The sequence below is a fragment of the Leucoraja erinacea genome, chromosome 20 (genome assembly GCF_028641065.1).
Source record: "Leucoraja erinacea ecotype New England chromosome 20, Leri_hhj_1, whole genome shotgun sequence".
NCBI lineage: Eukaryota > Metazoa > Chordata > Chondrichthyes > Rajiformes > Rajidae > Leucoraja > Leucoraja erinaceus.
The window spans coordinates 17,344,131-17,368,252 of NC_073396.1; the positions used below are offsets into that span (position 1 = coordinate 17,344,131).

General features: G+C 44.1%; 1 protein-coding gene across 1 annotated transcript in view; it reads left to right on the plus strand.

The window, feature by feature from the left end:
• Positions 1–270: 270 nt before the first annotated feature.
• Positions 271–24,122, plus strand: part of LOC129706855 (myosin phosphatase Rho-interacting protein-like) — a 125,018-nt gene continuing 101,166 nt past the window's right edge. The window contains exons 1-3 of the mRNA XM_055651427.1: positions 271–869; positions 16,276–16,353; positions 22,920–22,985. Coding sequence (XP_055507402.1) covers positions 711–869; positions 16,276–16,353; positions 22,920–22,985 — 303 coding nt within the window. The 5' untranslated portion in view covers positions 271–710. The remainder of the gene's footprint in view (positions 870–16,275; positions 16,354–22,919; positions 22,986–24,122) is intronic.

Sequence of the window (24,122 nt, forward strand, 5' to 3'; positions counted from 1 at the left end):
AATGGGTGTTAGACCAAGTTGGGACTGTTAAAGTTTTCATACAGTTAGTAAAATTGAAAATAATTTTGTTGGAAAATGTTGTTATAATACAAAGATCACAGCCAGGTCAACCTCAAGTTTCCTCTTTCTACAGTAGATAGCCAGGGGGCTTTGCTTTGACATTCGATGGGGCAATTGAGAATGTTTGGCAGAGTTGTGCGATTGCCCTACTTAGGGCACTGGGTGCTGCAAAGCCCCCGATGATCGGGGCATGGGTGTAATGGCTGAGTCCCCTGCTTTGTCCACGGTCCGTGCCCTGTCTAGGTGCATGCCATGGCCAGGGTCGAGGTCCGGGCTGATTCGGTGCCCTGTGTTGGTGCATGCCGTGGCCAGGGTCGGTCCGGGACCTCCTGTTGCAGCGCTCCGTGCCGCAGGCTGGGCTGACGTGCGCGGGCAATGCGCAGGCGTTGTGTTGAGTGTGTGTGGCGGGGCTGGTTTCTGTCGCTCGGGTCGGGAGCTGCGAGCAAAGATCTTTGGCTGCGAGTGCGGGCGACGGGGCAGGGCCAGTGTTCGGGGCCAGGAGTCTAGGCACACACACCTCTTGAGCAAGTGGTGGCGCCTGCCGGGCGGTCCCTCGGCTGGCCGGGAATGTGGCTCCGGCGTTTGGCGGGGTGACCGCGGGTTAGTGGCCGGAGTGGGGTTCCCGCCTACGGCAGCTTCGCCCGACATCTATGGGAGCCCGGGCCGGCCCGGCCCGCCCGCCGCTCTCCGGCTCCATGGAAACGGCCGCCTGCCGCAAGTTCCAGGCAAACGTCTTCAATCATAGCAAGTGTCAGAACTGCTTCAAAGCCCGCGACTCGCACCTCGCCTCCGACCGGGACCTGACCCAGGTGAGTGGGCAGAGCGCGGCTCGAGTGCCGGTGTGTAAATGGGCCGGGCCAAGCGGGGGACCACGGCCCATTTCAGTAACCAGGGAGGCGGCGGAGCCCACCATCTGGGCTGCAGAAGAGAAGGGCTTGTGCACAATCGGGCTATCAAAGGTTCAGCTGCTCAAAGAGCCCGCGACTCGCACCTCGCCTCCGACCGGGACCTGACCCAGGTGAGTGGGCAGAGCGCGGCTCGAGTGCCGGTGTGTAAATGGGCCGGGCCAAGCGGGGGACCACGGCCCATTTCAGTAACCAGGGAGGCGGCGGAGCCCACCATCTGGGCTGCAGAAGAGAAGGGCTTGTGCACAGGCCGGCTGGGGTGGGGGGGGGTTTACGGTCTATCAAAGGTTCTGCACTCGGAGAGAGAGAGGAGACTTCTCCACGCGTTGTTGTCACTGGGGGGAAGTTATGGAGTTCCCCCACCGCGACCCGACACTGTTTGTTTGGCAAAGTTGGGGACCTGCCTGGTGCAATGATATGTGCGATCAACCAGGCATTTCACTCTCTTGCTCATAAAAATAGAAAAGCACGACTTAAACGTCAGAGACAAGCTTTAGAGTTGTCATCCCGTCCCAACCGTTACAGTGAAAAGTTAAACTAACTACCCTCGAACTTCTAATTTCGAGAACGTTGTGTTTAATCAGTTCATCTTTTGTGGAAATTGCTTCTTCTAACCCCGAATCTCCAAATGGGATGGGTAATCTGTATAATTAGATTTCGGTCCTGTACTTATTTTGACTGATTTGTATGAAGGTCACATCTGCGTTTAGTTGCTGTGTAGCGAGCTCGATTAATTCGCCCCAAGGATTTATTTAGAGATCTTTCAATTTCTCCGAAAGTTGGCTAGTTCGTTGGTTTAACGTAAAGTAACTTTTTGGAGACGCGCATTACATTTTGTAGTTAACCAGAGACAAATCAAGTATCTCGGTCAATTCTGACCATTTTTTTCATGTATTTCCAGTATCTTCCGTTTTTATTTCTGCGTTTAGATTTCTCAACACGGGCTGATTGTTAAAATAATAACTTTTTACTAATTATATGAAAAATTGCAAAAGTAGAGGTTCTGCCTCAATCTCGCCCCCAAAATACATTCCGTTTAAATGCCAGTGTTCTCATTAATCTATTTCGTTTTAAGCTCCCATTTCCCCAATTATCCCAGGAAATCACTACGCTTGCAATTGTTATACGTTTTCAGTGATTATATCTGGCACTCATTTTTTGTTGGGAATGTCGCCATGTATTGGTCGAGTGTGAATGCTCGATTTATTATTCAATGACAGATGTAGCGCTGGCAAAACCACGCTGCCAAAAAGATCATCGTACACAATGTATTAAAATGTTTACAATTTCATACCTTTGGGGTTACCTTGCCCCATTAGAAATGTCTTGTTCACATTATGGAAATTATAAACTGCAGTTACACCCTTCTAAGAAAGCAAGTATTCAGTTTTACGTCTGCCATCTCAGTTTGCACGCTCTTTAATGCTTTAATCTATCCAGTAGCTCAATATACTCAGCTAAAAAAATATTTTTTAAAGTAAGAATGTATTAAAACAGGGATTTAATGATGTCTGCCTTGGGTTTCAACAAGAAGGCATCCTGTGTGTGGATTTAGTTGAAAGTTTTTAGTTAAAATGTTCATGACACCATCGTGATTCTCTCAATGACACTGTTGTGTGGTAATTTGAAACCACTCCAGTTTATTATCTTTCTATCCAAGTCCTGAAAGTGGTAATACTTGCTGAGCTGCAATTTCTGCAGGTGCCCTCACCTTCGTAAATGGTGATTCTTCATGGGTGGCCCTGGAGTATTTCAGCTCGGTGCTAGTGAATGATTAGAATTGCTGTGAAACTAAAGCCCCTGTCCCACTTTGGAGACATAAACAGCAACCTCTGGTGACCTTGCCCACCACCCAAGGTTTCCATGAGGTCACCGGAGGTTTTGGTCACTCTCCCTAATGGCCGAGAGTGGTCTCCGCGTGGTCGAGGCTTCATCTAGGTTGCTGCTATTTTTTACATCATGTTTAAAACCGGCCTTGACTAAAAATAGGTTGCCGATTTAAAAATCGATAATTTTTTAGTCGCAGGTCTAGTCGAAGCCAGTTTTCTTCATAGTTGAGGAAGGTTTTCAACATATGCGTGGGAGATGGTAAGAGGTTGCAGGTAACCTCGACCTTGATCTTTTTTTTGGGTGGCGGGCAAGGTCACCAGAGGTTGCTGCTTAGGTCTCCTAAGTGGGACAGGGGCTTAAATATGTTTTCAGTGCAGTTTTCTGTTGGATATTAATGGAGAAAAATTGTACACGCTGTGGTGATAGTTTTCCAGGAAGCCGCTTGTCAGTCCCAGCTAGGCTACTGGTCAAAGTCCCCAACTGTCCCAGCATGATGGCCAAAGAAAATTAGGCAGCTTGTCTAAAAGCCAGGCTTTATCAGACAAAATGTCTTAAAAGTAAACTTTGGGAAATCTAAGTTTTGTTCTAGCACAAATTCTGCAACAATATTAATTGCAGTCTTACTTCCTCTTTGTCCTGCACTGAAGCAAGTCCTTGAGATTGAAATATTGAGTTAGCTTCACGATCCAAAATCCTCTCCTTAATTGCTTCCCACCTCTGATATCACCGCTTCTTTCTCCATCCCTGTCCATCTGTAATGCCCTTGTCCCACTTAGGAAACCTGAACGGAAACCTCTGGAGACGTTGCGCCCCACCCAAGGTTTCCGTGTGGTTCCCAGAGGTTTTTGTCAGTCTCCCTACCTGCTTCCACTACCTCCGGCAACCACCGGCAACCTCCGGCAACCGCACGGAAACCTTGGGTGGGGCGCAAAGTCTCCAGAGGTTTCCGTTCAGGTTTCCTAAGTGGGACAGGGGCATTATTCTCACCCCTGTCTTCATACCTTTGATACAAGACCCAGTGTCCTGTTAATCAACTTCACCCTGCCTACTTACTGCGCAGAAGACTATCCAAGGCTTTGCTGCCTCTGTCTTATCCGGGAGTATTCTTTCCACCAATCTGCAAGACTGCACAACTTTAAAAATCTCAACCTTGTGTTTAAATTGCCTCATGGTCTTAAACGTCCATCTTTATGCATCCCCCTGTTCCATATCTATATCTTAACTTTCTGAAACAAGTTAATTTGTTTAAAAAGGGGAAGTAGAGATAATCCATGGAATTATAGGCTGATGAGCCTCACGTTAATCTATTGGAGAGGATTCTTCAGGTTAGGATTTACTCACATTTGGAAGAGAATGGGCTAATTGGGGACAGTCAAATGCAGATATCTATATAATACGAAAAGTCTCGTCTTGTTTCTATGTGTCTGTCTGTGTGATCGTATCTATGCCAAAACGGCTCACTAGTGCTGAAATGTTTGCAGAACCTTGCTCAGTTTTTTCCCATCGTAGCCCTTGTCAAGTTTCCTTCAGATTTGATGTTATATTTCACGTTATTGATATTTAAAGGTTAAAAAAAGCCAACTTTGAGAATAATAACTGACTCTGACTATCTGACGGAGACTATTCTGGCAGCTTCCAGTGATGATGTCACAATGGCATCTCACAGTCTGCCAATCACAATGGGATCTCATTTACACAAGCTGCTGTACATACAGTACCCTCCATAATGTTTGGGACAAAGACCCATTATTTATTTATAACGCCATAATTTGAGATTTATAATAGAAAAAAAAATCACATGTGGTTAAAGTGCACATTGTCAGATTTTAATAAAGGCCATTTTTACACATTTTGGTTTCACCATGTAGAAATTACAGCAGTGTTTATACATAGCCCCCCCCCCCCCCCCCCCCCCCCCCCCCCCCCCCCCCCCCCCCCCCCATTTCGGGGCACCATAATGTTTGGGACACAGCAATGTCATATCAATGAAAGTAGTCATGTTTAGTATTTTGTTGAATATCCTTTGCATGCAATGACTGCATGACGTCTGCAATTCATGGACATCACCAGTTCTGGGTTTCTTCTCTGGTGATGCTCTGCCAGGCCTGTATTGCAGCCATCTTTAGCTTGTGCTTGTTTTGTGGGCTAGTCCCCTTCAGTTTTCTCTTTAGCATATAAAAGGTATGCTCAATTGGGTTCAGATTGGGTTATTGACTTGGCCACTCAAGAATTGACCATTTTTTAATCAGTGAAAAACTTCTTTGTTACTTTAGCAGTATGTTTGCGATCATTGTCTTGCTGTAGAATGAACCGCCGGCCAATGAGTTTTGAGGCATTTGTTTGAACTTGAGCAGATAGGATGTGTCTATACACTTCAGAATTCATTATGCATCAGCAGTTGTATAATCCATGAAGATAAGTGAGCCAGTACCTTAAGCAGCCATGCAGGCCCAGGCCATAACACCCCCACCACCGTGTTTCACAGATGAGGTGGTATCCTTTGGATCTTGGGCAATTCTTTCTCTCCTCCATACTTTGCTCTTGCCATCACTCTGATACGTTAATCTTCATCTCATCTGTCCACATGGCCTTTTTCCAGAAATGTGGTTACTCTTTTAAGTACTTCTTGGCAAACTGTAACCTGGCCATCCTATTTTTGCGGCTAACCCATGGTTTGCATCTTGCAGCGTAGCCTCTGTATTTCTGTTCATTAAGTTTTTTGCAGACAGTGGCCATTGACAAATCCACACCTAACTTCTGAAGAATGTTTCTGATCTGTCGGACAGGTGTTTGGAGATTTGTCTTTATTATAGAGAAAATTCTGTCATCAGCTGTGGAGGTCTTCCTTGGCATGCCAGTCCCTTTGCAATTAATAAGCTCACCAGTGCTCTCTTTCTTCATAATGATGTTCCAAACAGTTGATTTTGGTAATCCTAAGGTTTGGCTTGATGTCTCTCACAGTTTTTTATTCTTGTTTCTCAGTCTCATAATAACTTCTTTGACTTTGATTGGCACAACTTTGGTTCTCATGTTGATAAACAGCAATAAAAGTTTCCAAAGTTGATGGAAAGACTGGGGGAAAGACTAGGTGGTGAGAGCTCTCTTGTACCTGCATTAAGGAGGCAATTAAACACACCTGAGCAATTACAAACACATGTGAAGCCATGTGTCTCAAACATTATGGTGCCTTGAAATGGGGGGACGATGTATAAACACAGGTATCATTTCTACATGGTGAAGCCAAAATGTATAAAAAATGGCCTTTAATAAAATCTGACAATGTGCACTTTAACCACATGTGATTTTTTTTTTCTATTACAAATCTCAAATTGTGGAGTACAGAGGCAAATAAATAAACGATGGGTCTTTGTCCCAAACATTATGGAGGGCACTGTATAGATGGATTGGTTCGTAGGTTTGCAGATGGCATCAACATTTTTTGGAGTTACAGGGAAGAAGACTGTCAAAGTATACTGTGGGATACGGATCAGCAACAGAAATGGATGGAGAAATGACAGATTAACTTTAATCTTAGCAAGTCTGAGGTGTTGTACTTTTGGAGGTTGAATGTAAGAGGAAAGTATATAGTTAATGGCAAGACCTTTAACAACATTGATGTCCAGAGGGATCTTGGGATCCAAGTTTATAGCTCCCTAAAAGTGGCACCACAAGTTGATGGGGTGGTAAAGAAAGCGTATGGGGGTGCTTGTTTTCATCAGTCGGGACATTGAGAATAATGGTCACAGAGTCTGAAGAAAGGTCTCGACCCGAAACGTCACCTATTCCTTTGCTCCATAGATGCTGCCTCACCCGCTGAGTTTCTCCAGCATTTTTATCTACCTTCGAGTCAAGTTAAACGTAACTTTATAGGACTTTGGTTTGGCAGCTTTTGGAGTATTGTGTGGGATTGTGACCACACCATTACTGGAAGGTTGTGAAGGCTTTGGAGAGGATGAACAAGTTTACCATATTGCATCCTGGATTAGAGGGTATTAGCTATAATGAGAGTTTAGTCATATTTAGATTATTTTCACTGAAGCGTTGGAGGCTGAGGGGAGACCTCATAGAAGTATATAAAAATCTGGGAAACATAAATAGAATAGTTAGATGGAATATTTTTCCCAGGATAGAAACGTAAAAAAACAAAAGGGCATAGCTTTAAGGTAAGGTAACGTTTAAAGAAAATGTGCGGAGCAAATGTTTTTACAGAGAGTGGTGGATGCCTGGAACTCACTGCCAGGGGCAGTAGTGGAGGCAGATTAAATAGTAGCATTTAAGGGACTTTTAGATAAGCACATGGGTATGGAGGAATTATGGATCATGTGCAGGCAGAGGGATAAGTTTAGCGGCATCATGTTCAACATGGATATTGTGGGCCTGTGCTGTACTATTCTAGTTCTTTACTCCATGTACCTCAGTCGTCCCATTTAAATAATTTCTTGAAATTTTCCGATGGTCATAATGTTGTCTGTTTCTTCTGCTATCACTCGGACCAAGCACAGTGAGGTGGAGTGTCCCCCCGTGTGGGGGTGAATCTCCCGGTGTGTGGGTCGGGTGAATCACCCCGTGTGTCGTGTGTGGGTTGGGGGGTGAATCACCCTGTGGTGGTGGGGGTCGTGGAGGTGAATCACATCATGTGTGGGTCAGGGGATTGAGTCACCCCGGTGTGGAGGTCGGGGTCCGGTGCCGGTGCAGCGCGGTCAGTGACTCTGGGTGGGCGGAGGGACCAGACTGTCCCCAACTCTGCTGCAGCTGACGGGGACGTTGCTGGGTTTATGGCCCCATGTGTCCGCTGCCCGCTCCACCCGGCCCCGTGTGTGGGCGCTGCCGACCCACAGCCCGTGACAGTGCGGCCGCACAGGGAGACGGGGTGGAGGGCGGCCGTGGCCGGACAGAGCTGACCCCGGGAGGGAGAGTGGGGGCTGTCCGGAGGGATACGCTCATCGGCCATTTACACTTTGGTGCTGCCTTGTACTCCAGAAGTCTTGAGCTACTACGTGGATCACGCCCTTTGACCTTACGTGCAACCCCCCCCTATTGTTACACAGGGAATGTTGCCATCTGGAATGCACTGCCAGAGGATATAGTGGAGTCGGATACAATCAGAATGTTTAAGAGGCATGTAGAGAGATACTTAAATAAACAAGACATAAAAGAATTGGTCTTAATGTGAGCAAGTTGGATTAGTGAGGATGGGTAAAAGGTCAGGCTTGTTTCTGTGTTGTGCAACTCTGCTGGATTTAATAAGAGCGGGCAGGGCTTATTATGAGAATGCAAAAGAAATGCAGAGACAGGTGTGACTGAATAAAATGTAGTGGGTGGGGACCGTGATTTGGAATAGAGGTGCAGCTATTTACTCAGTGATATGGAGTGCAGGTGGAGCAACAATACAATACAATACAATACGATACGGTTTTATTCGTCACATTGCACATAAAGTGCAAGTGAAATTAATTTGTCAGCAGCGGTACAATGATAAAGAACACACAATACACAATTAAAAAATTTAACACAAACATCCACCACAGCATTCATCACTGTGATGGAAGGCACAAAATATGGCCAGTCCTCCTCCATTTCCCCCGGTGGTCGGGATCAGAGTCCAGAGTCAGTCCAGGATCGGCTCTTCCTCACCGGAGACCGCGGCTTTAGGTTGGTGTATGCCGCAGGCCGGCGGTCGAGATTTAAAGTCCCCGCTGCAGCCAGAAGCACCGCAGATCGCAGGGCCGGCGGTAGAAGCTCCCCTCCAGGGGTGATGTTAAGTCCACGCCGGGTCCGCGGTAGAAGTTGGCCGCGGGCCGGTGGTGGAAGCTCCTTCTTCTCCCGGGTCCCCCGCGAGGGATCCCGGGCTGCAGACGCCGCGCCAGCTGGAGCTGTGCAGACCGCGCACGGCTTCAGGCTGCCGGCTGCCCCGGGCCAGCGAAACAGAGCGCTCCCCTCCAGCGAGCCCCAGCGAGGGCGCGCCCGCTCCACGCCGAGAGTCCACGCTGCGCCTGCCACTGAAGTCCCGAGCGCGTCTCCGGGAAAGGCCGCCTGATCCTTGCTGTTAGGCCACGGGGGAGGCGACCTGGAAAAAGTCACCTCTCCGTGGAGGAGGCGACCGAAATGGTTTCCCCCTCATCCCCCCACACAATACACACAAAGAAACACAAAATACATACTTTAAAACATACTAAAAAAACAAAAAAAAGTTGAAAAAAACGAACATGCTGCTGACAGGGCGCCGGCTTGCAGCGCCCCCACCGATAGAGGATAGAGGATAAAACAGAGCAGTGTGGTGACTCATGAAGTGGAAGGACGGTCTGATCTGCTGAATGGTGCAGAGGGGGGAAATGGCAAGATGGGCTGAATTTTCTTCAGTGGATGCACCTGTACAGTTCCCTGCATTAAGACTTCTCTCATTTGCCAGCACAGCACATGCAGCAGAGATTGCCTTCTTGTAGCCTTGAACTATTCCTGGATCTGGAACTGAAATGACAGAGCCACTTTGAAATGCAACAAGAACAATTTGACAGTATTTCAGTAGTTTAAGAAATTATTATTCTTAATTGACTATTGTTCAGTTATATTTCCAACTCTTCCCTCTGTCTTTCTGCCAGGTATGCTCTGTTGTCCACAGTGGATCAGCAAGAGGTAGCAGCCACAGTTACTCTACGCAGTCATCGATGTACTGTGGACAGGGTACTAGCAGCTGATACTTTAAAATCCAAATGATGGTCCCATATTCAGGTTACAGAACATAGAATAGTACAGCACAGGAACAGGCCATTCAGCCCACACGGTCTGTGCCGAACATGATACCAAATTAAACTGATCGCACCTGCCTGTACATGATCCATATCCCTTTACATAGAAACATAGAAATTAGGTGCAGGAGTAGGCCATTCGGCCCTTCGAGCCTGCACCGCCATTCAATATGATCATGGCTGATCATCCAACTCAGTATCCCGTACCTGCCTTCTCTCCATACCCTCTGATCCCCTTGGCCACAAGGGCCACATTAACTCCCTCTTAAATATAGCCAATGAACTGGACTCAACTACCCTCTGTGGCAGAGAGTTCAGAGATTCACCACTCTCTGTGTGAAAAAAGTTCTCCTCATCTCGGTTTTAAAGGATTTCCCCCTTATCCTTAAGCTGTGACCCCTTGTCCTGGACTTCCTGCATCTAGCCTGTCCAACCCCTTAAGAATTATGGAAGTTTCTATAAGATCCCCTCTCATCTCAAATGTATATCAAAAAGCTTCTTAAATGCCAATATCGTACCTGTATCCACCACCAGCCCCGGCAATGTATTCCAGCCCCCCCCTCCCACCTTTCTCTGTGTATAAATATTTGCCCAGCAGGTCTCCATTGCAGTTTCCTCCTCTTACCTTCTAGCTGTGCCCACTAGTGCTGGACATTTCCACCCTGGGAAAATGATTCTGACTTTTATAATTTTAAATGGTTCTATCATGTCTCTCCTCAACCTCCATCAGTCCAGAGAAAACAACCAAGGTTTATCCAACCTCTCCCTTGCAGCTGATACCCTTTCATCCAGGCAGCATTCTGGTCAACCTCCTCTGCACCCTCTCCAAAGCCTCCACATTCTTCCAGTGATGGGGCGACCCATAACTGCATGCAATACTCCAGTTGCAGTCGAACCAAAGTCTTATGTAGCTACGTCATGATTTACATGACTTTTTAGAAAGTGGACGTTTTCAATTACAAAAGGCCGTGCAAGTAATTTGATCAGTAAGAAGTTCTCAATGGTGCCAAGCATGTGGTTATATTCCCAGGTTGGCAATCTTACTAAAGTGTTTGGTTTGGATTGACACTGCAATGAATGTAGTATTTGTAGAATCAACAGCCACGCTAACAGTCCCTCTCTCCCTTCCTTCTTTGTTGTTTTTTTGTATGTTTTTAGTGTTCTTTAGCATATTTTATGTGGGGGGGGAGTTGAGGGAAACTTTTTCTAATCTTTTACCTTGACGGAAATGCGATTTAAAAAAAAAAAGAAAAAGAAATTCCCGTATCGTATCTCCATCCGCACTGTGGCCTAACATCGAGGAGTTGGCGGCCTTTGCTGGAGAACAACATCGTGAGCTCCACCGCGGGAGCCTGCGGACTTAACATTACGGAGCTCCAAGCCGCAGGGGCTTCGACCGCTCCGATCGCGGGACCTTCGCTCGCCGGCTGCGGGAGCTTTAATCGCCTTGACTGCGGATGGTTCGATTGCACCGACCGCAGGAGAATAAAAGCGAAAGAAGATTGGACTTTATTGCCTTCCATCACAGTGAGGAACGTGGGGAATCCGCTGTGGTGGATGTTTATGTTAACTTTTATGTAGTTGTGTGTCTCGTTTTTTTTTAGTATGGCTCTATGGTAATTCGAATTTTACTGTATCTTAATTGGTACGTGACAAAAAACTGACCTTGAAACCTTGAGATTAAATAAAGGTGTGATGCCTAGAAATGTTAGTACAGGCAGCCATTTTGCTCTGATCATTGTGAATTTGGTCTTTCATACATTGATTTACCTGATATATTTACCCATTTCCTGCTCTTGTCACAGACCTCTTATAAGCTAAGGATGTATTCTGAGTCCTCCGGTCTACCTCAGTGCTGCCCTCACTTCTTTCTTTCAGCTGCAGTTTTCCTGTAACTGTAACACTATATTCCACCTGATATTATTTAATTCAGGTATGGAAGTCTAATCTGGATAGCAAGTGAAAAAAAGGTTTTTCACTGTAACTCAGTATACTTGACAATAAAAAATCAATACCAATATATTTGTTACCATTTTGAGTATTATCAGCTTCGGCAACTACCATTCCTACCCGAATCATGTAGGAAGTCAAAATTGCAGGTATATGGAAGAGTTCCATCTATTAAGACAGCACCTAACACTGGGTTGGACTATGAAGAAGTGGGTTCCATGCTGGGGTATATCTTTGCAATTTACAATACAAGGATACTTAAGTGGGCTGTCCCACTGTACGAGCTAATTCAAGAGGTCTCCCGAGTTTTAAAAGAAAAATCAAACTCGTGTTAAGTTCCCATTGAGAGTAGGGAAGATTCAAACAAGAGGACATGACTTGAGAATGAAGGGACAGAGGTTTAGGGGTAACATGAGGGGGAACTTCTTTACTCAGAGAGTGGTAGCTGTGTGGAATGAGCTTCCAGTGGAAGTGGTGGAGGCAGGTTCGATTTTATCATTTAAAAATAAATTGGATAGGTATATGGACGGGAAAGGAATGGAGAGTTATGGTCTGAGTGCAGGTAGATGGGACTAGGGGAGAATAAGTGTTCGGCACGGATTAGAAGGGCCGAGATGGCCTGTTTAAGTACGTAGAATGTACGTAGCAGCAACGTAGGAGCTCGGGACGTCTCTTAGCAGTTCGTAACGCTAACGGCAGGTACTCGGGAAACGCAGTAAGCTCGGGAAGACTCGTGAAGATTTTTCAACATGTTGAAAAATGTTCACGAGAGCCCCGAGTACCTACAAGCGGCTATTACCGTAATTCTCCGAGTTCGAATCAGGGGAAACTCGGGAGAACTCTTGAATTAGCTCGTACAGTGGGACAGGCCCTTAACATGCAGCAGTTTGGGAGTCTGCTCTGTTTTAGGTGTTCCAGGGTAAAAGCTTATATGCTTTTGAAGAAAAACAGGACCTACTGGTGACCTAGCCAGTGTTTATCCCTCAGTGATATCACTGAAATAGACGTCTATTGGATCTTGCTATGTACAAATTGGCCACTGAAGAGCTATGGGACTTTGAGATTGTGTAAGACATTATATAAATATAAATTTGTAATTTTCAATTTTAGTTCCTGAACATTAGACTTATTGTGGAATTACTATATGCAAACTCTGAATCTTATACTGAAAGTGGAAAAGATTTAATTGTTATTGGGGTCTGGGATAATTTGATACGAGATCAAGGAGATAAATCCTGGCCCAACAATGCCAAGGCTTGTCCTGGATATTTTCAATGTTCCTATAATAAGGAACATGAAAGAGATTGCTCGGCTATATACACAAGCACACGTACAGAAACAAAAAGGCCTCTCTCAAACTTTAAAGTGTCAAATTGTTATTTTCTGGAGACCTGGTTATTATCTCCTTCTTCCAGATGTGTTTGGTGTCACCGCGCACTGCCTTCCAGCACATTCATCTATTGCCCTATTGTGTCACTGTGATGAGCTGCAAATTCTCAGTCTGAACATCAATGTTTTTCCAGATTCAGTCTCTTCCATATCCTGTGACCTCTTCACCTTTGCTGGGCAAGATCTAGTTCTGTGATGGTGAGCCAAAATAATGAGACTGCTTTCCTGAACCAGATACTGTCATGACTTGCTCGCCTCCGTAAGCACACTCCAGTCCAGAAAACAAACTGAGAAATGCTAATTTAGCTGGCCTGCTTTGGAACCAACAATTCAGTATCGATGTAACATCATTTTATGTTGTGAGGGGTGACAAAATATACAATATTATTTCTCCCTGGACTCCAAATGCATTCCTGTTATGAGAAGACTGTCAGCAGCTGTTTGCCTCTAAAGTTAAGGGGGAAATCACCCGTCTAATTCTTGCTTTCTTGCCATATTTCCTTGATTTTGTTGCTTCATTTTTGTTAACTGGATAGGATGCTTGCTTGATCTCTCCCAATCCTGATGCCCTTAGATTGGATAACTGAAGAAGGGTCTCGACCCGAAATGTTGCCATTCCTTCTTTCCAGAGATGCTGCTTCACCCGCTGAGTAACTCCAGCATTTTGTGTTTACCTTCGATTTAAACCAGCATCTGCAGTTCTTTCTTACACATTGCTCATCAAGCCAGCAGCTAACTGGGCGAAGCTTTCTTGCATCCGACTCATGTTGTGGACAGTGAATAGAGACCTTGCAGCAATATGTGCATCAATGTTCAGAGGAATGTTTTCAATAAACCATCATTGTTTCAGATAATCTGGATAGATGCCACTCCTGAATTCCCAGTCTTTACACCCAGCACATAAACCTCCGCAGGAGTATTTTACTCCATGTGTTTTTTTAAATTTATTTAACTTTTTTATTTTGTTATCTATTTAGTACTGTGTTTACAGACCTGTTATGCTGCTGCAAGCAAGAATCTAATTGTTCCATTTTAGTACATATGCCAATTAAACTTACCGAATAGTGAAAGGCCTGGATCGAGTGAATGTGGAGCGGATGTTTCCACTAGTAGGAGCGTCTAGGACCAGAGGCCATAGCCTCAGAATAAAAGAACGTACCTTTAGAAAGGAGAAGGGAAGAATTTCTTTAGTCGGAGGGTGGTGAATCTGGAATTCATTGCCATAGACGGGTGTGGAGGTCAAGTCAATGGATATTTTTAAGGCAGAGATTGACAGATTCTTAATTAGGAAGGCTGTCAGGGGTTATGGGGAGAAGGCAGGAAAATAGGGTTGAGAGGGGAAAAATAAAATCATCTAGGATTGAATGGCGGAGTAGACTTGATGGGCCGAATGACGCTTCAAGTCATCAAAAATCCTTACAGCTTATCTGGACCTAAGTTAATGGGTAAGAAATGCACACAAAAATGCTCTGCAGTGTTGGAATTGTTAAATATTTGCAGTATTACTCTGCACAAATAGACTAATTCCTTCTCTCCCTGATTTTATAGATTATATATAGCACACAAAGGATCAAGAAAGCAGATTCACCCCCAATGGCCAGTTCATTCAATGGGTAACAGCTCAGATCCCAAGGTGCATTTCGGTTGCATTGCCTGTTTCTTTGATATTGCATCTTTTAAACATTTGTTTTGGTGTTGATCAAAGCTGATAATTGCGATATGCTGATTGTCCCAGTCTCCTGAATTGAATGTTTCAATTGAGCCTTCCTGGATTGAGGAATTGTCATTCACATGGGCAAGGCAGTTCAGTGGCTGAGAGTGGCTCACCCAATCATTTATTCCAGTTTCTTTAACTGTCCGGTGTGTGCTGAAGCATCTGGGTGTGTTGCCATCTCTGGGATCTTGTGCCCAGGTCGTCTGTCATAAATGCTAGCAAAGTTCAAGGTCAGCTCAATGGGAACGTTGTGTTGTGAATAAAGTGAACAGTTGTTGCAAAGATTAACGTTGCGGAATGGAACAAGTTGGGCGAGTGAATTTATTTCATTAAAATTTGGAAGAATAGTCCTGTAAGTACACTGCTTGTAACACTTGGTTTTAACTACCTGCTGTCATGATTTTTTTTCAATGAAGATAGTTAAATTCATCTTGTATCTCTTGTATCTTGTGTTGCAACGCTGTATTGGACAAAGCTGGAGATGCTCAGCAGGTCAATCAGGACCTCTGGACAGAGACAGCTAACATTTTATCTCAATCTTTACCCCTTGGTCAGACTAGGGAAAAGTTAGAGATCAAATAAAGTTAGAATTCAGAGAAGGGAGAGGATATAAGAGGAAGGCCTTTGTTCTAGAATCCCCGGGCCTTCCCTAGTGAAAAACAGATTTTTTTTTTAGACTTTGTATCCTATCTATGACCCTCATAATGTTATATACCTCTGTCAGGTCGCACTTCGACTTCCTGTGTTCCAGAGAAAACAATCCAAGTCTGTCCAACCTCTCCCTGTAGCTAATACCCTCTAATCCAGGCAACATTCTGCTAAACCACCTCTGCAGCCTCCACCTCCTTCCTATCATGGGGCGACCAGAATTCCAAACAATACTTCAAATGCAGCCTAATTAAAGTCCTATAACGCTGTATTGTGACTTCTTGTCTCTTATGACGTTAGGGAAGACTGTTTCAATGCAGGTCCTCTCCTGTTTATGAAAGGGATCTGTTTGTGATTTGAAAATGTTACTGCAAACCAAATTCAGCAGACGATGCCTGCAACTCCACGGCAACCGGCAAAATTTGGAGTGTCTTCCAAACACTCGATCGTATGTACAGATTGTATACAAAGTCAGCATTAGAAAGCTGGTACATATCTATATTGTAGTGTGCACTAAGATTGGTTTACTGGCTTCCATCTATGACACCTTTACCTTATTTATCTGGCCTGGGCTCTTCTGATTGATCATTTACTTCCCTGACAGCTTAAGAATCGGTCCAGGTGGTCCACTATTGAAGAATCCAAATGTTAAAGATCCAAAGTTCAAGTCCTTCAATCTACAGGTGTAATTTAGGGTACAGTACCTGGCTTTGACTAATCTGTGTTCAAGATACAAACAAGAAAAATGCTTCTGATAGTGATATCTACTGGAGACAAAATATGCAGCTCCATAGCAGCTAGCAAATTGTATGGGAGATTGCAAAACAGGATAAGAGGGGGTTATGATGTGCCACATAGGTTTACCACTTATTATTTCTTGAAAGAAATGACCACGAGAGAGGTACCAGAGGGATCCATCTCCATCAAGGAACAGCACCTTCACTGTAACCACAAACATGTATGTGTTATACTTATCTCAGTTATAACTCTTGTAGTTAATCTTTAATTATTGACTTTGGTTATTTGTTTTCAGGCAAAGCCTATATATGGGGGCTGGTTGCTATTGGCTCCTGAGGGGACTGACTTTGAAAACCCAGTGCAGCGATCAAGGGTAAGTTGCAAACTAGTTTAAATTTATTGCTTTTTACGTACTTAGTTAACAGATGTTAGTAAGAGTTAAACCTGTATATACAGGCAATGTTGCTGGAACAATGACTAAACAATTAAGAAATGATAGTTACACAAAAATGTTGGAGAAACTCAGCGGGTGCAGCAGCATCTATGGAACGAAGGAAATAGGCAACGTGTCGCCCTGAAACGTTGCCTATTTCCTTCGCTCCATAGATGCTGCTGCACCCGCTGAGTTTCTCCAGCATTTTTTTGTGTTCCTTCGATTTTCCAGCATCTGCAGTTCCTTCTTAAACAATTAAGAAATGATTGTGGGCACATTTGCAAAATGGAATCCATTGCACTGAGTTTAGGTACAATGGCAGAGGCACATAGAAACTAAATGAAGAATGCTTGCCATGAAACCTGGAGTTATTTTTAGTTTTCTCTTTACACGATTCTTCCTCCCTCTACCTTTGGCCTCCTTTTTGCTGCTAAGATAGGCAGGAGCAGCTGATAAAGGCAATAATAATATCTCATGCCGAAGGTTGATAATAAATTGGCCTTAATGTGTACGTTCAGTAGGTGTGTTTGTCTAGCAGGTACTTCTTGGAAATGGTTGGATCAAAGCTAGAGTTATGCAGACCAAATATAAATATTTAGAGCATTCACGGGAGTACACAGTGATATTCTGGAGTGTATACACATTACGAAGGAGGAGATGCTGGATGTTTTGAGTTAAGTAAAGGTTGGAATTAAGTTTGCGATTTTCCAGTCCTCTGGAATCATTCCTGACTCTAATGATTCTTGAAAGATCACTACAAATGCCTCCGCAATCTCAACAGCTACCTTTTTCAGTCCTCTGGCATGTAGCTCATCTGGTGCAGGTGACTTGTCCACGTTCAGACCTTTCAGCTTCCCAAGCATCTTCTCCTCAGTATTAGTGACTGCACTCGCTTCTGTCCCCTGACTCTTGAAGTTCTGGCGCATTGTTGGTGTCTTCCACCATGAAGACTGATGCAAAAACGGTATCCGGTTCATCTGCCATTTCTTTGCTCCCCATTACTACTTCTCCAGCACGAATTTCCACTTCATAGAAACATAGAAATTAGGTGCAGGAGTAGGCCATTCGGCCCTTCGAGCCTGCACCGCCATTCAATATGATCATGGCTGATCATCCAACTCAGTATCCCGTACCTGCCTTCTCTCCATACCCCCTAATCCCCTTAGTCACAAGGGCCACATCTAACTCCCTCTTAAATATAGCCAATGAACTGGCCTCAACTACCCTCTCTCGCAGAGAGTTCCAGAGATTCACCACTCTCTGTGTGAAAAAAGTTCTTCTCATCTCGGTTTTAAAGGATTTCCACCTTATCCTTAAGCTGTGACCCCTTGTCCTGGACTGCAAAAAAACATCGGGAACATTCAGTTCATCTGCCATTTCTTTGCTCCCCATTACTACTTCTCCAGCACGAATTTCCACTTCGATACATTCAGTTCCTCCATTCTCTCTTCCCCCCCCCCCCCCCCCCCCCCCCTTTCCTTCAACTTCAAAATGTTTGATTTCTAATGTTTCTTTGTGCTGATGAAAGGTTATCAACCTGATATGGTAATCTTGTTAGTCTCTCCACCAAAGCCTGATCTGCTGAGTATTTTTAATTTCTAATTTTATTACAGATTTTTTAACATCTGATGTTTTCTTTGCATGCTTTTTCCAATCTAGCAAGCATAGCGATTCTTCATGATCCTGTCATTTGGGAGAAGGCATTTGTGGTTTGTTGAGCAACTTTTTGAGTTGAGTTTAGTATATTGTCACGTGTACCGAGGTGCAGTGAAAAGCTTTGTGCAGTCACATTTTTAATGCAAATGCAGGGGCGTCCTGGGTTACAAATGAACTTGTTTACAGAAATCTGAATATTTAAATTCTCCCATACATTTATAAAGAATTTAAGTTAGTAATGACAAAATGTTTCATGGTGTTCATTGACCACTGGATATGGTACACATTCCATTTGTTTAATTACAGGTAGCGTTAGTGTGATTATCTGCTGAACTGAAGAATTGTAGCACGTATATGTAGAGCGACATGGGGTATCTATAGAAACATTTTTTTACTTAAGAAATCGGCATACGGGCCTTTCTCAGGAATTGGAGGTGTAATCTGGTGACTGCCTGCAACTGGTTTAAGATTTTTAATCCAGCATGCTTGAATTTATGATTTAAAAGAAGAATTATGAATATTTTTTTGCTTCAATTGAAAACGGCTTTTGACTTCAAATCATTGGTGAAATTGGGTTTTAGCCTAAATAAAAACACTCCTCATGAGAGAAATACAAACTTTTTATGAAGAGTTAGTTTTGATTTCTCATCCTCCACTAAATGAGCTAAACATGAGTTGAAAGCACTGAAGCAGAACTAGTTGGAAGAATGAGACATAATGTGACAGACTTTTGTTTATTTATGGTTGGTTGTGAAAACATTACTTTAGATTTCAGTAGCCAGACAAGAACTGCTTGTCTTACCCAGATTCTTTTCTGAATGCTTCCAGTTCATTGGGTAATTTCTTTCCCTACCCCTTCACAACTTCTAATTCACATCATTCCCTACTTTTCCATTTAGTTTTGCTTCAGTGCTGCCAAGTGGCTTGTCATTCTCCCCGGCACTGCCTAGATCTTGAGATTCACCCACAGGCATTGTCCCATTTTAGCGGGGCTTAGGTGAATGTTATCAAACCTCTGTAACCCCTCCCATGCTGGTGCATCTCAGAAATCCTTGTGGTGCTGCATGCCCTGACGACTTACTATAGTGTCTCAATGCCAGGGACCTGTTAGCTGTCCTGTGGTGTGATGAATAATCTGTGACCTAGCATGCAGTTTGTGTGTCTATCACTGTTTTGAAGTTAATATAAAGTTATGTAAGTACCCGTCATTTTAATATATAATAGATTTATTGAAAGAAGGCCCCTGATGAGAAGTTTTGGAATGAAGAAATAGGTAAACTTGAAACATAAATTTACTGAACATAGAACAGGACAGCTCACAAGATCATGTTTGTGCAGAACATTATGCTAAAGTTATAAACATAGAAACATAGAAATTAGGTGCAGGAGTAGGCCATTCGGCCCTTCGAGCCTGCACCGCCATTCAATATGATCATGGCTGATCATCCAACTCAGTGTCCCGTACCTGCCTTCTCTCCATACCCCCTGATCCCCTTAGCCACAAGGGCCACATCTAACTCCCTCTTAAATATAGCCAATGAACTGGCCTCAACTACCCTCTGTGGCAGAGAGTTCCAGAGATTCACCACTCTCTGTGTGAAAAAATGTTCTTCTCATCTCGGTTTTAAAGGATTTCCCCCTTATCCTTAAGCTGTGACCCCTTGTCCTGGACTTCCCTAACATCGGGAACAATCTTCCTGCATCTAGCCTGTCCAACCTCGTAAGAATTTTGTAAGTTTCTATAAGATCCCTCTCAATCTTCTAAATTCTAGAGAGTATAAACCAAGTCTATCCAGTCTTTCTTCATAAGACAGTCCTGACATCCCAGTTAAACTGATGTTGTATGCCTGTACGTGATCCATATGCCTCTATTTCTTCCACTTCCAGGTACCTCTGAAGCACCTCTATTGTATCACCACTACCCCATGCAATAAATTGCAGGCTCCCACCACTCTGGGGAAAAAAAACTTGCTCTGCATATCTTCATGAATAATTCTCCCTCTCACCTTATAGCTTCGCCCTCTAGTGTTGAACATTTCTACCCTGGGGGAGGGGGGGGGGAAGAGTTCTGACTGTATACCCTATCTATCCCTCCTATAATTTTATATACTTCCGTCAAATCTCCCCTCATCCTCTGACGTTCCAGTGAAAACAATTCAAGTTTATCCAACCTCTCCCTGTAGTTTTAGCCCTCTAATCGAGGCAGCATTTTAGTAACACAACACACAATCCTCTGAAATTTTCGCCACCTCCAACGGGATCCCACCACTAGCCACATTTTCACATCTCCACCCTTTTCTGCCTTCCGCAGAGACCATACCCTCCGCAACACCCTGGTTAACTCATCCCTTCCCACGCAAACCACCCCTTCACCAGGTAACTACAACTGCAGAAGATGCACCACCTGTCCCTATACCTCCTCTCTCGACACTGTTCAGGGACTCCGACAGTCCTTTCAGGTTAGGCAGAGGTTCACTTGTACCTCCTCCAACCTCATCTACTGTATCCATTGCTCAAGATGGTGACTCTTATACATTGGCGAGACCAAACGCAGACTGGGCGATTGTTTCATGGAACACCTTTGCTCAGCCCACCTGAACCTACCTGATCTCCCGGTTGCAAGACACTTTAATTCTCCTTCCCATCCCTACATAGACCTTTCTGACCTCGGTCTCCTCCTTTTTCAGAGTGAGGCTAAACGCAAATTGGAGGAACAGCATCTCATATTTCGCTTGGGCAGCTTACAGCCAAGTGGTATGAATATTGATTTCTCTCACTTCAGGTAGCCCCAGCATTCCCCCTCTCTCTCTCTCTATCCCTCCCCCACCCAAGTCGCACTAGCTTCTCGTTTTCATCCTACAAACAGCTAACTGACCAGTTTCCTTTATTATCGTTACTTTTTTGCGTATCTTTCAATCATTCTTTATCTCGCCACATCACCGTCTAGTTCTCTTGTTTCCCTTATCCCTAACCAGTCTGAAGAAGGGTCGAGACCTGAAATATCACGCGTTCCTCTCTCCAGAGATGCTGCCTGTCCCGCTGAGTTACTCCAGCTTTGTGTCTGCTCTGCACCCTCTCCAAAGCCTCCTCATCCTTCCTGTAATGGGTCAACCAGAATTGCATGCAATATTCCAAATGCAGCCCAATCAAAGTCTTATAGAGCTGCATCATGACTTGCTGATTCATACTCGATGCCCATAGCAATGAAGACAAGCATACCATGCTCCTTTTTACCACCCTATATACTTGTGCTGCCACTTTCAGTGAGCTATGAACTTGGACTCCAAGATCTCTCTGCATATCAATATCATTGCCATTACCTCTCCCCTTAAATGCAACCTCCCAAAGTGCAACACCTCACACATAGAGCTATACTGCAAGGAAACAAGTCCTTCAGTCCTGCTTGCCCATGCCTACCAAGGCATCTACATCAGTGCCCGCATTTGGCCCATATTTCTCTAAACCTTTCATATCCCTGTACTTGTGTAAATGTCTTTTAAATGTTGTTACAGTATCTGCCTCAACTACCTCCTCCGGAAGCTTGTTCCATATACCCATTACCCTCTGTGTGGAAAAAGTTGCTCCTCAGGCTCTTATTAAATCTTTCCTTTCTCACCTTAAACCGATGTCCTCTGGTTTTTGATTCTCCTACTCAGGATAAAAGACCTCTGCCCCTGCCTTATCTATTCCCCTTATGATCTTATATACCTTTGTAAGATTACCTCTCATCCTATTGCACGCCAAGGAATAAAGTCCTAGCCAGCCAAAGTTCTCCCTATAGCTCAAGCCCTCAAGTCTTGGCAACATCCTCGTAACTCTTTCTAACTTAACATCTTTCCTATAGCAGGGTGAGCAAAACCGAACACCATACTATAAATGTGGCCTCACCAACATCTTGTACAACTGTAGCATAACATCCCAATTTTTATAATCAGGATTATCTTGTATTAAACTCCATTTGCCATTTCTCCGCCCATTTCAGCACCAAATTTATATCCCACTGTATCTTTTGACAGTCTTCCTCATCTCTGGAACTCCTTCAATTTTGGTGTTGTCAGCAAACATACGCACCAACCCATCTACATTTATCTTTTGTATGCATCACAAATGGCATCTGTACTTCATAAAATTAAATTTGAAAATATACTACACTTTATGACATTATTTTGGGGGGGTAATATTCTTTGCTTTTAATACTCTAATTTTCATGCTCTGATTTGGATGTCAGTTATTCAATGTTTCTTTCTGCATTTGTTGTTTTTTGGCTATTTGCAAAACAGTACGATATTGCATTTTACAAGCCAGTTTGAATAATATGTATTTCTGAGCTGATATTGTACCTTCAGAAAAGATTTGCACCACAATTTACTTTACAATGTCCAGCATCCGCAATAAGGCCAGTTTTTAAGATCTAAACTTGATCGAAACGTCTAAACAGTGTCCCACCGTACGAGGTAATTCAAGAGCTCTCCCGAGTTAAAAGAAAATCAAACTCGTAAGTATGTAGAATGTATGTAGTGGGTACGTCGGAGCTCGTGGATGTCCCGTAGCGGCTCGTAATACTAACGGCATGTACTCGGGAAACGCGGTAACTCGTGAAGTTTTTTTAGCACTGTGAAAGATGTCCACGAGAGCCCCGTACCCACGAACGGCTATTACCGTAATTCTCCGAGTTCGAATCAGGGGAAACTCGGGAGAACTCATCAATTACCTCGTACAGTGAGACAGGCCCTTAAGTAAACATCAGTAACTCCTCTACCAAACAATGGCATTCTTTTTTTTGCACAAATTAAAAAAAATATATAGTTGAGGCAGTACCTAATGCTGAAAACATAATCTATCTTTTACAGAAATGGCAGAGAAGGTTCTTTCTTCTGTACGAGCATGGCCTACTTCATTACGCACTGGATGACTCTGTAAGTTCCTTTGTTTATATGTATTGCATTGAGTGATGTGCAGATGTGGTGAGTTTTCATGTGCCAGGTGGGTTTTTGAAGTGTGTAATTGCAGCTTCCCTTTTTTGTTTTCTAAGCCTCACCTTTTTTTCTTTTCACTTATGATTTTTGTTTTGTTGAAATGATTGTTGTAGCCATGTCTTGGTTTTTTCTTCAAGTGATTGAGGCTGTATTTAGTGATTTACTCTGTTGCTTCATGTGAAGTTTCAGAGGTGGGAGTAGCATGACCATTGATGTCCCAACAGCTGCACACGCAGTAAACATGCAAGAGTTTTAGCAGCCCAGCTAAGTCGTTGTGAGAAACGGCGATCAAGATATTCTTCTGTACAATGCAAACTAATTTAGAACCCAATCAGTAAATGTGATTAGGTCCTTTGTTTAGGGGTTGCACAGTGTTCTGATCTTATGTGTATTAATGCACAGAGGCATCTGTGTTTGACCAGTGATTCAAGTGGCATGCATCATATGTTATGATATTAGTTAAACAAAGTTCAGTCGCAAAAGTAGCATTGAGTGACTCCTATCAAGAGAGGTGTTCTGCATCTGTGTTATTTCAAGGGAAATGCTTCAAATATATTTGTTGGTGTTTGCCTGCACAACTTCATCCCTACTACTGCAGATGTCAATCAAGCCACCTAACTGTGGTGCACAACCACCCATCCCCCCCCCCCCCCCTCCCCTGTTTTTCTGCCATCTGAACCTGATGTTGTGACTTTGTCTCCATCCTCCATTCATCTAAGGTCTGTTTACCCGAGCCATAATTATGATGGTGCGGTCATAAAGGAAGAGTTCTTGGTTCTTGTTCTTGGTTCTTGGGTCCTCCAAAATATTCCAACTGGAATTTAAAGTGGAAGTGGTGAAGGGAGGGATTAAGCCAGAAAGGGTATAAAGAACACACACTATAGAATTTAACATAAAACATCCCCACACAGCAGAATCAAAGTTTCCCACTGTGTGGGAAGGCACCAAAGTCAGTCTCTTCCTCCACTGTTCCTCGTGGTCAGGGCCTCCCCAAGCCCTCCGCAGTTGCAGCTACGGGCGGCCCGATGTCCCAGGACCGCTCGCCGGGGTGATACAAGTCCGACGTTGGGGCTGCGG